Genomic DNA, 16,061 nt, shown 5'->3' on the forward strand with positions numbered 1-16,061 from the left:
TTGCAGTGGGGGAGGTCGATTTGTTCTTGGTTTCTTTTTGGTGGACGAGAAGACTTCAGTGCCTTCTGGTAAACAGGGCACCCCCTCCAGGATGCCATGTGGTGGGGATCGTGAGTCGTTCCCAAACACCTGACACAGGTAGGTTTCTCCAAAGCAGGGAGTGTGCAGTTCTTCACTAAATGTGGGCCAGCACACTGAACACACTGCAACGGCAGGGAGCAGTAATTCCCAGTATGTCGTAAACTTTGGAATTTGTGACAGATGGCTGGCCCGTTGTTGCCCTCATAAGATTCAATCTGGACTTTCGTGTACAGAAGATACCGGATTTGGTAAATCCGCTCTATGTCCTCCCTCCAGGAAAGGAAGATGACGTGGGTAGGGCAGGGGATCAATGCCCTGATCTCAGGATCCCTCTTGCTATACTGGTGGACCAAAGGATCTTCAAAATCGAGTCGAATTAGTTTCTCCTTGACCTCCTCTGTTGTAACCTCTGGTGGCAAGTCCTTGATGACGATTTTGGTTCGGCGACTGCCCGACGTCTGGTGGGTAAAGTAAGGCATCGCCTTTGATTTTACGAAATCGAGAATGGTAAGGTATTCGTCCCTACTGTCAAGCATGTATTTCACATAATATTTTTGGTAAACAGCTCTCAATTGGCCAACAATGAGCCGCTGGAGCTCAGTGTTCAGTTTCGTATAATTAGTGACATTATATACCACAATGGGGGGTATCTTCTCTTTCTTCACAGGGCTTGACGGGATCTCTTGAGAAGGAGGGTTGGGAGCGTGACCCATTTCTTCATCCACAGGACCATCCAGTGCGGCGTCCCCCGGCAGGGGGGTATCAGAACACGATCCGCTGTCACCACAGCCTGCGTGGGTAGAGGAGCGTCTGGAGCGATGGTCAGAGGACTTTCCAACTGGTCAGGGTGTCCAGAAGACTCGTCACAGTGGCGGGACGGCGTAAAAAGAGGTGCAGGTACAGCCGGGTGGTGGTCAGACAGAGCCGATGTGTTCGCCACCTCACTACAAGAAAGATCAATTACTAGGCGGTCAGATGAATCGTCGGACGACGACGACGACGACACGGATGAACGGACCCTGACACGGGACGGTGGACAGGCTTCATGATGATCAGTTTCAGTGCCGGTGGTATCCACCGGCGATTTGTGGTGGTTGGCGCGATTCAAGCGATCCTTCGCCCGTTGCGAGGTGGGCGGAGCATTATGCGCGACGAGAGGCCGGGATGAGCGGCGTTTCCGACGCGGTTCTCCCCGAAGGGCGGCGGTGGAAGAGTCGGAGGGTTGCGAAGGCTGCTCCGGGAACTTCTCCATAGTGGACACGGGTCCGCCTGACATAGCCGGGGACCCGGCACGAGAGGACTATGCACGCTAAAAACTTCCCAGCTATCCTGGGGTAATAACTACTAAGATACCAACGCCGAAATAGCAAGTATACCAACGCTGATATGCGGTGCAAAAGCTACAACGATACGACTCTGAAACGCACTCGTATTAGAAAACACTTTCAGGGATCCAACCTGAAACACGACAGAAATATATACACAGTTCACAATTTAATCAGAGTAAGAGGTAAGAGCATATTAAAGCTCGATACATGTATGTGATAGGGAGAGACCCTAAAGAGTGGCGGAATGGTCGGAAGGGGTGGCTACTGAGGTAGCGCCTCTGTGCCACTTGTATAGATAGAAAGAGAAATTTATGCGAATTGTGCATAAAACATTGTTCCGGAGTATGTATTTTCTGGTTTGAAGTGGCGCGTTTCGCCGCGCGCGCTCTCGCGGTTGTTTTCTGAAGCTTGGAGCCAACCGCAGATTGGCCTCCTAACACAGTGTGAATGCTTGGCAGTCGGTTGGTTTTTGCACGCTTCTTGTGACAGAAATAGAACCACAGCTGTCTGACCCAGAGCTTTACGTTCCTTTTGCCAGAGAGCAGTACACTGCAGAACCTATAGAAGCATGATCTGCCATCTAGCGATCGTGTTAGAATACATCTGGGCGCAAATTTCTTGTAGTCAAATCTTACAATCCTTCTGCAAGTTGATGCTACTGCATTTGTAAACGCAAATTCATGCTTAATTAAGTCGAATACAGAAATAGTACACCTAAATATCGTTACAGAAAGCTGTATGTAATTTGAATATAATTATGCCTTCAGATTTTGAAACTAAGAGGCATCACTTCAATATTGGTATATTTCGCAACATCAGGGCTATTGGTACACAAGAATAAAACTAACATATGCACCACCTGTTGAGCATCCGTTTTCCGAACAACGGTGTATTATTTCTGCTTATACTCATTATGTTTGTGTAATACGGTTCTGTACAAACATGTTTGTAGTTATTGTGAAGTCAGGTAATTGACAAGTCAGGTAATTGACCGTATATAACTGTGCACACAGTATTATTTTTAAGGAAAAAACCAGTTGACTGTAAAAATAGCAAACATGGACAAAATAAGTGAGTTATTAAAAACGGGTCAGGACTCACAGTGAAAAAATTCAGATAAAAATCTTGGTAGGCCAGTCCTGAATCTGAATCTGCAGCAGCAAGCAAAAATCGATGCCGTAAGTTCAATCTACAAATTTACCAAAAGAACAAATGAATTTGTGGCTGTGAAGAAAGTAATGCGGTTTTTTGTGTATCTGTGTATCAACTGGGGGGAGATGTTCGTTGGTGTAAGATCGAAATAAATGGTATTGGGCATGTATGGTCTACCATGAAAGTACTTGCGATATCAAAGCGACACGTGAATAACGTTTTTAGTCTTTCATTTCAAGGCAAAACCAACATTTAGCAGAAATTAGATTCGCAATATAGACAATCATAATAGCCATAACAAATGTATAGAAAAGAATGGATATATATTGAAAGTAATTGTAAACTGTATTCACTTCTGTGGTGCTTTGGAACTGGCTCTAAGAGGCCAACATGAATCTGATGCCGCTCTTTCATCCAGTCACGCATCAATGTTCAAAGGCATTTCTGAGACCGCTCAGAACGAACTACTACAATGCCTGTTGGAAGTGTACCACGATTTAGTTCGTAAAGAAATAAAACGTGCCGACTGTGTTGCAATAATCACGGATGAAACCACAAATGTGTCTTGCGAATTTCAATTGATTATTGTTTTGCGTTATGATGTTGAGGGAAAACGTGTTGGAAGATTTTGGAACTTTGTTAGTCCAGAAAGTCAGAATTCTCATATTATACCTGAGAGTATTCTGAACGAAACTGGACCATTAATTGGCGACGACCGAGAAAAACTAATAGCACAGTGTTACGATGGTGCACATTATGAGCGGCAAGTCGAATGGGCTTCAGAAATTAATTAAAGACAAATACTCAAACCCAAACTACGTCCACAGTTCAACCTTATATTATGTCTACGGCGACCTCTGTGAATTACAAAGCCCGCATCTTTTTTACACATCTTTCAGGAATTTCTACTTTTTTTTCCAACTTGCCACAAAGATCAAAAGTGTTGTATAGCATTATTTAAAGAAGCTTATCCCGCGTGTGTGTCACGAGATGGAATTACCATTCGCAAGTAGTAAAAGATGATTTCGAAAACAGGGAAGATCTTGTTTCTGCTATGGAAGTCATTGAAACGACTGAGAGAATAAAACTACTTCTATTGAAATAGCTGGTTCACACAAGCAAAGACTGCAAGATAACGAATTCATTTTCTGGCTAGCATTTTTCTATAAGACAATTCCTCATGCAGACATACTTTTCAGTCAGCCTCAGAAGCAGATAACCGAACCGACCAAAGCAAAACAAGACATCCACAATTTTGAAGCGGTAATGCAAAACGTCAGAGATGACATTGACTCGATCCTTAACGAGATTAGTTTCGAAAATGACGAAACAATGTCTCCCAAGAAGCCACGGATTCTTGATGAGCAAAAAAAAAAGAGATGCTTTGGAAGTGTGCGGTGCCATCTTTTCTGAAATAAAATTGTTTGTTCACTAGACACCTCATTGCAGCCAGCTTATTCGACGTAAATCAGTTTGACAAATACATCATACCTTGAAATTACAGACACATTTATATTTCTGGAAAAAAGGAGGTCTTCTATGCTAGGCTTGAGCTGTGAGCGGTTTCTGGCGCAGTACCTTTTCTTTCGCTGATTCCAGGGGATGAGCTTTGTGACACATTCGAAGACACTGTTAAAGTTTTGAAACTGGATATCACGACGCCTATCTCGACATCAGAAATTGGGCAGTGCTTTTCAAAGCTCAAGAGAATTAAAACGTCCCTACGAAACATCATGAAAAAAGAATGACTGAGTGCCTTAGGGATGCTATCCCTTGAAAAGTCATTTGTGTGTAAAACCGAAAATTTCAGTTCAAGAGTCATAGATTTATTTGACAACAAGAAGGAGCGACGAATGGATTTCCAGTACCTTTCATACTAATTATTTTGAAATTGTCTTTCCAAAGTCAAGGAGTTACTGCTTTTGGTTTAGTTTCAAACGTTGGTAATTTGATTAAATTTGCTTCGTAAAATCTAGATTACAGGTTCATATAATTTATACAAATGAGGATTTCTGGCTGTCGAAGGGAGAAGAGCGAAGTGGGGGTGGAAGGTACGCTGCCCTCTCACAGGGCTGGCTGGGATGGAAGCCTACATCCGTATTCTGTGCTCCTGGGAAGTCAGAACCGACCTGATAATGCACATATGGATCACTGATTCCATCTGGTACTGTGAGAGTCGTATTCGGACCCTGTGACAGCCAAGATTGTTCTCTGCACCCATTTCAAAATAAGAAAAGGAAACAACCAGCAAGCACAATTCAAAGCAAAGTGGAGCACATAAATCATTCGGTCACGGCTAGAGCGCAATTGTAAGTTGAGGTTGGCAGTGTCGTTAACGTGGTAGTTCAGGCCCGATCTCCACCGATATCTTAAGCAACCATACAACAAAACACCCTCTACTTACGACCGCGACGTAAGAGGGTCCCCACATACCCCGTGAGCAGTGAAGAATTGTGCTGTTGATCTGTGTGCGCGCGCGTGCACTTGTGAGATTTTCGTAGTTAGTGTTACGTTTTATATCTCATGCAGACGAGTGAAAAAGATAGCTAAAGCAGCCTCTCTCCCTCCCTCACTCTCTCTCTCTCTCTCACACACTCGTATACAACCGCTTGCTATCATGTTCTCCAAGAATACTGTGCATAAAAAGGGTGCTGTCGTAATAAGTGATTGTTTCTGTTTCCCCATACATTTTCTTTGATATAATATCTTATGAAATATATGCATTATTCACAAAATTCCGTAATACGTTCGATGCTACCAAACTAAGTATTTTTGGCACCGACAATCGAAAGCCTCGGCGGCCGCCACTGAGTGGCCTCTGAGTTTAGAATATGTAGACGTAGCTGATAGCCCGCCGATCCGTCTCGCAGTTAGTACTGCAGCTATGTACACTACTGGCCATTAAAATTGCCACACCAAGAAGAAATGCAGATGATAAACGGGTTTTCATTGGACAAATATATTATACTAGAACTGACATGTGATTACATTTTCACGCAATTTGGGTGCATAGATCCTGAGAAATCAGTACCCAGAACAACCACCTCTGGCCGTAATAACGGCGTTGATACGCCCCTGCCATTGAGTCAAACGGAGCTTGAACGGCGTGTACAGGTACAGCTGCCAATCCAGCTTCAGCACGATACCACAGTTTGTCAAAGAGTAGTGACTGGCGTATTGTGACGAGCCAGTTTCTCGGCCACCATTGACCAGACGTTTTCATTTGGTGACAGATCTGGAGAATGTGCTGGCCAGGGCAGCAGTGGAACATTTTCTGTATCCAGAAAGGCCCGTACAGGACCTGCAACATGCGGTCGTGCATTATCCTGCTGAAATGTATGGTTTTGCAGGGATCGAATGAAGATAGAGCCACGGGTCGTAACACATCTCAAATGTAACGTCCACTGTTCAAAGTGCCGTCAATGCGAACAAGAGGTGACCGAGACGTGTAACCAATGACACCCCATACCATCACGCCGGGTGATACGCCAGTACGGCGATGACGAATACACGCTTCCAATGTGCGTTCACCGCGATGTCACCAAACACGGATGCGACCATCATGATGCTGTAAACAGAACCTGGATTCATCCGAAAAATGACGTTTTGCCATTCGTGCACCCAGGTTCGTCGTCGAGTACACCATCGCAGGCGCTCCTGTCTGTGATGCAGTGTCAAGGGTAACCGCAGCCACGGTCTCCGAGCTGATAGAGTACGCTGCTGCAAACGTCGTCGAACTGTTCGTGCAGATGGTTGTTGTCTTGCAAACGTCCCCATCTGTTGACTCTGGGATCGAGACGTGGCTGCACGATCCGTTACAGCCATGCGGATAAGATGCCTGCCATCTCGACTGCTAGTGATACGAGGCCGTTGGGATCCAGGACGCCGTTCCGTATAACCCTCCTGAACCCACCGATTCCATATTCTGCTAACAGTCATTGGATCTCGACCAACGCGATAGGCTACAATCCGACCTTTGATAAAGTCGGAAACGTGATGGTACGCATTTCTCCTCCTTACACGAGGCATCACAACAACGTTTCACCAGGCAACGCCGGTCAACTGCTGCTTGTGTATGAGAAATCGATTGGAAACTTTCCTCATGTCAGCACGTTGTAGGTATTGCCATCGGCGCCAACCTTGTGTGAGTGCTTTGAAAGGCTAATCATTTGCATATCACAGCATCTTCTTCCTGTTGGTTAAATTTCGCGTCTGTAGCACGTGATCTTCGTGGTGTAGCAATTTTAATGGCCAGTAGTGTAAAATGCCGCGTCCGTTGGATTAATGGCCTACGAACGTCAGACGTTTGTGTATTTGACTATCTCCGCCACATGTTCCAGTAAGTGTTCTAGATCCTTTCCAAAAATGGTTCAAATGGCTCTGAGCACTATGGGACTTTACATCTGAGGTCATCAGTCTCCTAGAACTTAGAACTACTTAAACCTGACTAACCTAAGGACATGACACACATCCATGCCCGAGGCAGGATTCGAACCTGCGATCGTAGCGGTCGCACTGTTCCAGACTGAAGCGCCTAGAACCGCTCGGCCACAAAGGACGGCAGATCCTTTCCAATGGAGCTATGTGTGATGTCAGGTTTTTACCCACGTGTTTGTTTCCCATTAGTCTAAAAAACGCCTACGGTTTTAATGCAGTTAGGAAGTGAACTCATAAGGTTTTGTTCGCTCGGTGACACATAATTATGTAGTTATTAAGAAAAGCTTTCTCTGGATACCATCTGGATTGGACAGTTGTCATGAATAGTGCTTCCGGTAGAGCGGTTTGGATATCTTTGCTGTGAAATAACTCTGCTCCTCGTTGCCGATAGTACTTTTTTTCTAAGCAATGGTTACTCTTTAATAGTTAATGGAAGATCATTGCCCCCTTTTTAGACTGCTCGGAGAGCAGATATTGTTTCTCGATACTGGCCAATCGGAGTACTGTGTGGTCTCGTAGCTGCACCAAATGTCGCCGGTTGAGGTCCGTACCAATACACTTCCGCTTGGTTGCGTTTGCGTCAGGTTCTTCGTTTAGGTTGCACTTGTATTAACTTAAAGCGCAGCTCCAGACAGTCTGGTTTTTCCAGAGCCTATTGAGTTTCCTGGAGCGAGCGGTAATAAAACAGAAACGAGGGGGCCAGCACAAATATGTCCTGCGCCATGAACGACAGTAAAAACGTACGTAAATAGATAAAAAAAATAAAACAGCTGATTCCTCGCTGTTTTTGACAAGTTCGGTTACTAAATCTTGCTGCGTAGAAATCAGAATAGTGTCCTGAGCCGGAAAACTACTGAAACATCTAGGAAAAATATCATTTGTTAAAAGAAAGTACCATAATTTGCTACTACAAAAATGTTTAGTTTTTAACTGAAGCCTTGCACCAGACCTTGAAAATGGACTACTGTAACAGTAATTGCCAGGTTTTTCAAAATAATTTTTGAAAGAAAAATTTCACTTTTACGAAGCACATTTGTAAAAAACTAATTAGTTCTGGAAAAACGATCCAGCTATTTCAGATTCGTCTATCAGTAATCCAGAGCAATCTAAGATAAAAACGACGTCATAATAGTCGATTTTTTGTAAATGTTACAGCGCACTTTACAACAGTTTTTACGGCTGCGAAGCAAAACAATGTGGGGGCTGCGAAGCGAAGCGGCTTCTGCCTGCTAGGAGATAACCGCGTAATCAATGAGTCATATCCTTTAGCCAGCCGCAGTTATCACCAGAACGTTCAAGAGGAAGAGGCGCTACACATGTCACTATTGCACACACGTCTTTTTCATTACGTTTCCTGTAAGTATTCAAAGTTTCTTCTTTCATACATTCTTGTATATACGTATGTGCGTATTTTGAGGCGCCTGATTAATGTCTTGTTTTACTGCACTTCATCTACGCAGGAAGGTCGAGTGGCAGAATATTTGCACGAATCGCTGCATAAGTGTCGCCAACGCACCAGGCATCTTTTTCGTTATAAGTTTCCTGTAAGTATTCGAAGTTTCTTCTTTCGTACATTCTTATACATATATAGCGGTATGTGCGTATTTTGAGGCGCCAGATTAATGGATTGTTTTACTGTACTTTCATGTACCCAGAGCGCTCGACTGGAATAATATTTGCAGGAATCGCTGCGCAGGCGTCGCTATTCCACAAGGCATCTTTTTCATTGTAAGTTTTCCGTAAGTATTCGGGATTCTTCTTTCATAAGTTACAGTCTTGTATAGGGACCACACAAGTGTATTTTGAGGCGTTATGTTAACGCGTCGTTTTATTATACATTATCATCTACTCAGTTTACCTATCTTGGTTCTCTAAATCAACGTATTCCCGTCTTGTTTTTACAGATTGATTTCCGCTGCTGCTTCCATTTTTGGCGCTCAATTTCTCCCTTATATAAATGGAGAAGGAAAAAATCGCTGCTATATATGAATGTTCGATCAAAGAATGCCTTGGAAGCAGAGCTGAACCAACAATCGAAAATTTCGGGTTATGGTTACTTCAAGAAAATTTAGATAATGATAATCTTTTAACAAATATCGGAGATATAGATTATACAAATGGAGAAGAAAAGCTAAAAAAATTTGAACCAATTTCAGAGCCATTTTGTGATAACATTATGATGGTTACAATTACAGATTCTCAAAACTGTTACTCAAAAAATGGAAAGCTTTTAGCTACAAAAGAAGTATGTGGCGAGTTTAACAATGTTCTTAGAGATAAATTTAAGATATTTAAATCAGGAAGACGGGCCATTGCTGCCAAACCACCATATAAACTAGATTCTGATTCGCAGGTAGTTACAGGTGTTAAGCAAATTATAGGCAAGAAAATAGAAAGTGTAAAGGAAAACTACAAAGAACCAGTAGTAATTCCATATAAAATAGAACTTGCGGATGTCAAGTTGCGCAAGCTCTTACGCAAATTACCTGATATAATAAAAGAGCTCAAAAACAATAACTTCTATTTATTAGACTTCGATATAACGCAGGATTTTGCTGGAATATTTAACAAGGGCGAAATGTCTGATTATCTCAAAGAGAAACATAATTTTTGTTTCCAAAGTGAATATAAAGAGGATTGCAATGTAATAGTAGATGATGATAAAAGTACTGGAATAGATTGCTTAACGTGGAAGAATGGTAGTTCTAGGGTTAAAATTTACAACAAATATATATGCCAACTAACAAATCCTGGAATGAGTAAACAACTCGGAAACCATATAATAAATTTAGTAGATTGTCCCAATGAAAAATTAAAAGAAACATTTAACAATCCTCGGGCAACAAATAATGGAATTACTAGATTAGAAGCTACAATCTATAACTATACAGATCCAAAATTTAAAGTAACCCACAAAGTTCTTCCATTATCTAATTGTAACACCATAATAGAAGACAACAAAAAATATTTCGAAAGTGCACCATTCTATTCAGTCCCACTTTCTAAAATGTGGACGAAATTAACAAACAAATTAAAAAATAGCTGTTGTGTTGTTTCTAAAAATTTATTACAGTATGCATACTGGGGAAATACTAGTTCAAAGAAATTAACTGGAATACAAATAAAGTTACCAGGAAATCAGACAGAAAGAACAAAACGTATAAACTATGTATTGTCCGCTTACAGTTTTAAATCATTGCCACTTAACTACTTAGAAATTTTAGAAAATACACAAAAGTTAAATGTTGTATCTATAATACATAAATGCTTTATTAAGCAGGAGGGAGAGACATATTTTAGTAGATCTAGGTGTCATCTATCTATAATACATGTAGGCATTGATATAAAAAAATTTGGATTAATAGAAACAACTAATGTTAAACCATTAATTTTACGTAAAAGGCCCAGTGTTAGAATGGAACCTCCATATAAAATTAAAGAGACAGAACCCATTAATAAAGCTTACACCCAGTCTAGAAATAAGAGAGACAGAGAATTTAAAGAAATAAGCATAAAGAGTAGGAAAAAGGATTTCTTGAATAAAACGAGGAGTATACTAGAAGATAATAAAAATCTGATAGAGCAATATCAAAAAATTAAAGAAACAGAGGAAGAAATTAAAAATTGTTTTTCTAAAGGTTTGATAAACTTCGATATAACTGGAATTTACAAAATCAATGCAATTATTCTAAAGATAGAAAGTGGGTCTATAAACGTTGGTTTTCTTGGGGGAAAAGGCAATGAAAAAGTGGTATATTTTCTTAAAGGGTGTTACAATGGAGCTGACAGTCATAGAGACAGTCTAAGAGAAAAAGGATTTATGTTTTCCTATGGTAGTGTGAAAATAGTATATTACCCTGTGAAAGATGATTTTTTTGAATTTACTGCTAATGGAACCATAATTTTTAATGCATCAGAAATAAAACCTTTTGAAATAACAAACAGTTCTTACATGAATCAGCTTTTAATATGTAAAGAGGATGTGGCAGAAATAGAAAATATAAAAATGGGAACAATAGAATCTGAAATTAAGGTTAAAGAATGCAAAACATTAGAAGATTTGAAAGAAGGTGTTAATTTACTTATTTCACATATTCAGGCAAAAAACTATTATGGTAGAGATAGATATATATTAATGTTTGAAAACAGAGATGATTATTATGTATCAAATTATTGGTTAGAGAACGAAATAAAGTGTGGAAATAAAGACATAAACTTTAAGTTAAAGATTAGGTTAGATATAATAGAAACAACACCTGAGAGGAAGAAAGAGAGATTGGTATTTGTTGCTTAAATTTATAAGATTTTCTTGTGGAAGTATTGATAGATATGATTTTAATGAATGGAGACACATTTTGTTCTTGTATTGCTATTATTCTTTTATATTTTGTTATTTATATGCGAGTTTTATGTAATATATTGTGAATCTAGAGTTTTTTTCATTTGCTTGTAAGGGTCTACCTCATAGACCTTTAGCTTCATAATTTTCTTTTACAATGTGGAATTATTCCAGTCTTGGTTCTAGTACTTTAGTTCTTGCAGGATATTGGACATACATTGTATTACTTTGTGAAAAGCCTACCAGGGAACCACACATCAAAAATATTTCAGGTAGACTTTCAAGAGTTAATTATTTAATTATAAATTGAGAAGAACATGTTCCAGATAAATGTGTAAGATCAGCATATTTGGCTTTCTTCCAAAACATTATATCATACGGAATTTTGTGTCACATAAATGAAATTTTACTTTTGCAGAAGAAAGTATTAAGAATAATTACTGATTCTGGTAAATCATAACACTGTAAACCTGTGTTTGTTAAATTGCAATGTCTGACAGTAGCAAACCTATTCATTTATAATGTTCTGTTGTACATTAGAAACAATGTTTCAAAATTTGTATTGAGAAGTGATATTCATAGCTATAATACTAGAAATAAAACCTGTGTAGATATGCCACATCATAGACTATGTAAGTCACAGAACTCCTACCTTGTCTGTGGAGTAAGGATGTTTAACAGACTAAGCAAAGATTTTAAAGAATTACCTGTAAATATTTTTAAAGCCAAATTGTATAAGCTACTAGTAAACTATCCTTTTTACACTCTTCATGAATTTTTTGAAGATGAAAATATTGCTTTGTAACATATGGTTTCTACTATTACCCATTTCATGCGAACTAAAGTACTTTGCAAAATGTATGGTCTTGACTTTATCTATTGCTATAATGACCTGGATGACAATAAAATTTTATTATTATTATTATTATTATCATTATTATTCTGCATTGTCACATTTTGTACTCATTTAGTTTTAGAGGGATAAAGTCCTTAATGATGACATAAAAAGAAATGTTGTGGGACATCAATTATTTACTTATTCATCCTTTGATCACTGTTTGGAAGCATACTGGATACGTCAATGTACAGTTACAATTTCAGCTAAAGTGCAAATTACAATTTGAGCATGTATATTATTTTTCACAATAGACTTAAACATGTATGTAAAATAATTAATGAAAACTTTTAATTTACTGCATATAGGCAACCAATTTCAGTTTTTGTTGCAATGGTTGAGGCATAAGAAAAAATTTAAAGTTTATTTTTCGTTTACACAGTGTATGTAGCTCAGTTCTCAAGTTACTAATTTAGTGCAGCAAAAGCTTTCTAATTCATTTGGACTGGTCTTAAAATATTAACACTGTACAAATATGCTGTATTTAAGTACTGTCTTCATAGTGTTTTGAAAACTGATGGTGCTTTTACATTTTTTAAACTGCTTGGTAAGCTGTTGTATAATGAGCACCCTGCTTTAGTAGGATCTTTATTGGCCAGTTGCAGTCAGGTAATATTGACATGATAGTCGTCTTTCACTCCTGTGCTGTAATCGTGTAGTTCTCTGTGTAGCACTGGTGTAAAATTTAATTTGAGATACATTATACTGTTTCAAATATATGAGTAGAGGGTACGGTCATAATTTTAGATTCTTTGAATTTGGTTTTACAGGGCTCTCTTGGTCGTAGCCTTCCAATACATATGTTTGCTTTTTTTTTTTTTTTTCCAGTCTGTTCATATGCTACATCAACTGTGTAGGACATTTTCTTCATTGAAAATACACTGCTGCATATTTTTGAGCTGAGTTTTTCTATATTGTTTTTCCATGTCAAAAGTCTATTGTCAGCCCCATGAACTCATAACTGCCAACTTTGTTAGCACTGTTCCCTTAAGTCTTATATGTAGTTTCACGTAAGTTGGTCTTGTTGCTAGCATTTCCATGAATGTTGTTTTCTTTTACAAACAGATTGTTTTCATTTAAATATTCATTTGCCCTTTCTGTGTCCATGACAATTCTTGTTTCTAAATCATTTATTGAGCTACTACTTACAATAAGGGCTGTATCATGTGCACACATGATTACATTTTCTTTTGCCGATGCTGCATGTCATTTACATGCGATATCAACATCAGTGGACCAAGTGTTAAGCCTTGTGTTACTCCATACATTAGCACTTGAAAGTCAGAGTAAAAGGTCTCCATCTAATAGTTTACATTGAGTTTTAGTTCTACACTTTGTTCTCTGTTTTCTATAAATGATTTTATTAGAAAGGCTGCCTACCCCCAGATACCATATCTATACAGTTTGTGTAACACAGTAGAATGGCATACACAGTGAAAGGTCTTTGAGAAATGTGCTACAAACTTACTTCCTTTTGTTCTTCCAAAGCTCTCATTATAAGGGTCATGAATTTTTCGCACCCTTTCCTAAATTCATGCTGTGCTTCATCCAAGATATTTTGTTTTTCTATGAAATTTATAATTCTGTTTTTCGTAGCTATGTCTACAATTTTTATAAGTCAGGTGTAATCACCAAAGGTGTGTAGTTTCTAGGTTGCCTTTTATCACTATCTATGTAAATTGGCACTACTTTATTTTGCAGACATGTGCAGAATAATCTCTTCCCCATTACCAAGTTTAAAAGGAATGTCAGACACTTAACTCGTTACTGTGAGCAGTGTTTGATTACTTCTGCAGATGTTCTATCTGTGCCCTCTGTGTCTTTGTTTTTCAGTCACTGGCTTATATTTGTAACTTCTGTTTCACATGTTGGAAACAGGAACAGACATTCTGTTATTTCTGGTGGAGCTACACTTTTCTTAGTCAGTGCTTCATTTTGTTTCATTTGTTCCTGAACTATATATACATAACACTGATTTAAAGTGGAACACACTTCATGTGGGTCAGTGAGTTCTTTCCCTTGTGCTGTAAGTAGTATGTTCCCACTTTCTGTCTTATTTGATTCATTCCTGTTTATATCTACATGTGACCAGATTGTCTTATGCAGTCAACAATTTTTTTTTCTAATACCAAGAGACACTGTCTGTCAGTCCATTGCTTTCAATCTTTGAATTTCTAGAAACATTCAAATTTGGTCTCTTCTCTCATGATTGACATCTTTTAAATCAAAATGATCAAAGAGACATTTTTATAAATGATGCGAAGCAATGTAAAATGATCCAATAGGCATTTTTAGAAACAACTGGAAGACAGATTGGATAGTAAACTCTTTCTCCATCTCTTTTTCTCTCCTGGAAAATTGCTGGAATGACTGTTCCACAAAAAACTGGTTTACCCTAGCAGCCCATGTAGGTTTTGTTCTGTGAGAATAATAATATTTTAAGTGAAAGAAGTTGTCCCATATGATAAAGAAATATGTCTCAGCGGAATGACTGGCCATGCTTACCCATGGAAGGGAGCCTGACTGTAACTTCCTTTAGGTAATTTGTGTTCTGGCCATAAGAGAAAGAATTATAAATGCATAAGTCTAGTACGCACAAAATATCACCAGATGTGAAGCTTATTAAAATAAGGTTCTTTTTTTAGTTACTGCTTTTGGAATCTGTTGTTAAAGCCCAACCAATTAAAGTATGTTGCTGGTAATTATGGCAGCAGTATGCTACCTTGTGTTTTGGAAAGAGAGAGCCTGAACTGTTCATTTTGCCAGGAAAAGTGTAAAATGGAACCTTTTAGCATGATCATTGACAGTCTGTATTGATCACCTCTCTGGAGTACAATTACCAAATAATTACACTACCACTGATTGGTAGGACATATTCTGAGGCATCAAGGGATCACCAATTTAGTATTGGAGGGCAGCACAGAGGGTAAAAATCATAGAGGGAGACCAAGAGATGAATACACTATATGAATTCAGAAGGATGTAGGTTGCAGTAGGTACTGGGAGATGAAGAAGCTTGTACAGGATGGAGTAGCACGGAGAGTTGCATCAAACCAATCTCTGGACTGAAGACCACAACAACAACAACATACCTACTCTTATTGGATGAGCGTAAAGTAATTAAAATGTAATTGCACACACACTTCATTTGGATGGGATAAACCAGTGCTTTGTAAAAATTTTGATTAATAGTTAACTCTTTTGAAATAATTGGTAGCAGTTCTGGCACTTCTTCAAGACATGAAGTACTTTCTGTGGTATTCAATGGAGTCACCAGAGTACATTTAATTCTATAATGGTTGCTCTTTTCCAAAAATGTGATGGCAATATTATTTTTTTCTTGGAGGCTGTTTTTAGATTGACAGTCTCTTGTTGAATACTACTTCAATGTTGGTGGTTATTGTTTCATTATATTGCCTTCCCTTTGCATTGATCATTTTCTTGTATTTCCTATTTCTGTGATAACATGATCTAGATACATGCTTATTATTGTGTAGTTGGTGGTAACAGAGTGCACAAAGAAATTACAACTTAGTTGGGATTGTCGCAGTAGTAATTATGAGTAATGTCTCTCACATTGTAAATTGTATCCTTGCTGTCTTGCTCGATATTTGTCATTTTGCACACTTATTTTACTGTTCATAATGTTTGTGGTCACATCTAATAAAGCCTAGCTGTGAAACACACCACCACCAGGAGCTGGGGGCAGAGATAATTCAGATATCTGTATCGAAGAAGGTCCCCACATAACAGACGAGAAGTATGCAATCGTCAGGGAAACCATTTAACAAGACTATCTGCATAGGAACATTCTATTGCTTCTGAACAG

The 16,061-nt window shown here is 38.8% G+C and overlaps 2 protein-coding genes across 3 annotated transcripts in view; one reads left to right on the top strand and one right to left on the bottom strand.

The window, feature by feature from the left end:
• Window positions 1-4,199, bottom strand: part of LOC126109493 (uncharacterized) — a 283,321-nt gene extending 279,122 nt beyond the window's left edge. The window contains exon 1 of the mRNA XM_049914518.1: window positions 4,140-4,199. The gene's annotated coding sequence lies outside the window, so the exon portion shown is untranslated. The remainder of the gene's footprint in view (window positions 1-4,139) is intronic.
• A 4,073-nt stretch (window positions 4,200-8,272) lies between these two features.
• On the top strand, window positions 8,273-12,268 carry LOC126109856 (uncharacterized). Of its 2 annotated transcripts, none has more exons than XM_049914922.1 (4): window positions 8,273-8,354; window positions 8,459-8,542; window positions 8,654-8,737; window positions 8,903-12,268. In XM_049914922.1, the coding sequence occupies exon 4, from the start codon at window positions 8,956-8,958 to the stop codon at window positions 11,290-11,292; it is 2,337 nt and encodes a 778-aa protein (XP_049770879.1). In that variant the 5' UTR covers window positions 8,273-8,354; window positions 8,459-8,542; window positions 8,654-8,737; window positions 8,903-8,955; the 3' UTR covers window positions 11,293-12,268. The 2 variants fall into 2 exon arrangements, with proteins under 2 accessions (XP_049770879.1, XP_049770878.1); XM_049914921.1 differs by having other exon boundaries at window positions 8,654-8,726.
• The last annotated feature ends 3,793 nt before the right edge of the window (window positions 12,269-16,061 follow it).

This window comes from Schistocerca cancellata, chromosome 12 (genome assembly GCF_023864275.1).
Source record: "Schistocerca cancellata isolate TAMUIC-IGC-003103 chromosome 12, iqSchCanc2.1, whole genome shotgun sequence".
Lineage (NCBI taxonomy): Eukaryota > Metazoa > Arthropoda > Insecta > Orthoptera > Acrididae > Schistocerca > Schistocerca cancellata.

Excerpts from the sequence above, each read along its gene's own strand:
- LOC126109856 (XM_049914922.1), top strand. The coding sequence starts at position 8,956 with ATGGAGAAGGAAAAAATCGCTGCTATATATGAATGTTCGATCAAAGAA.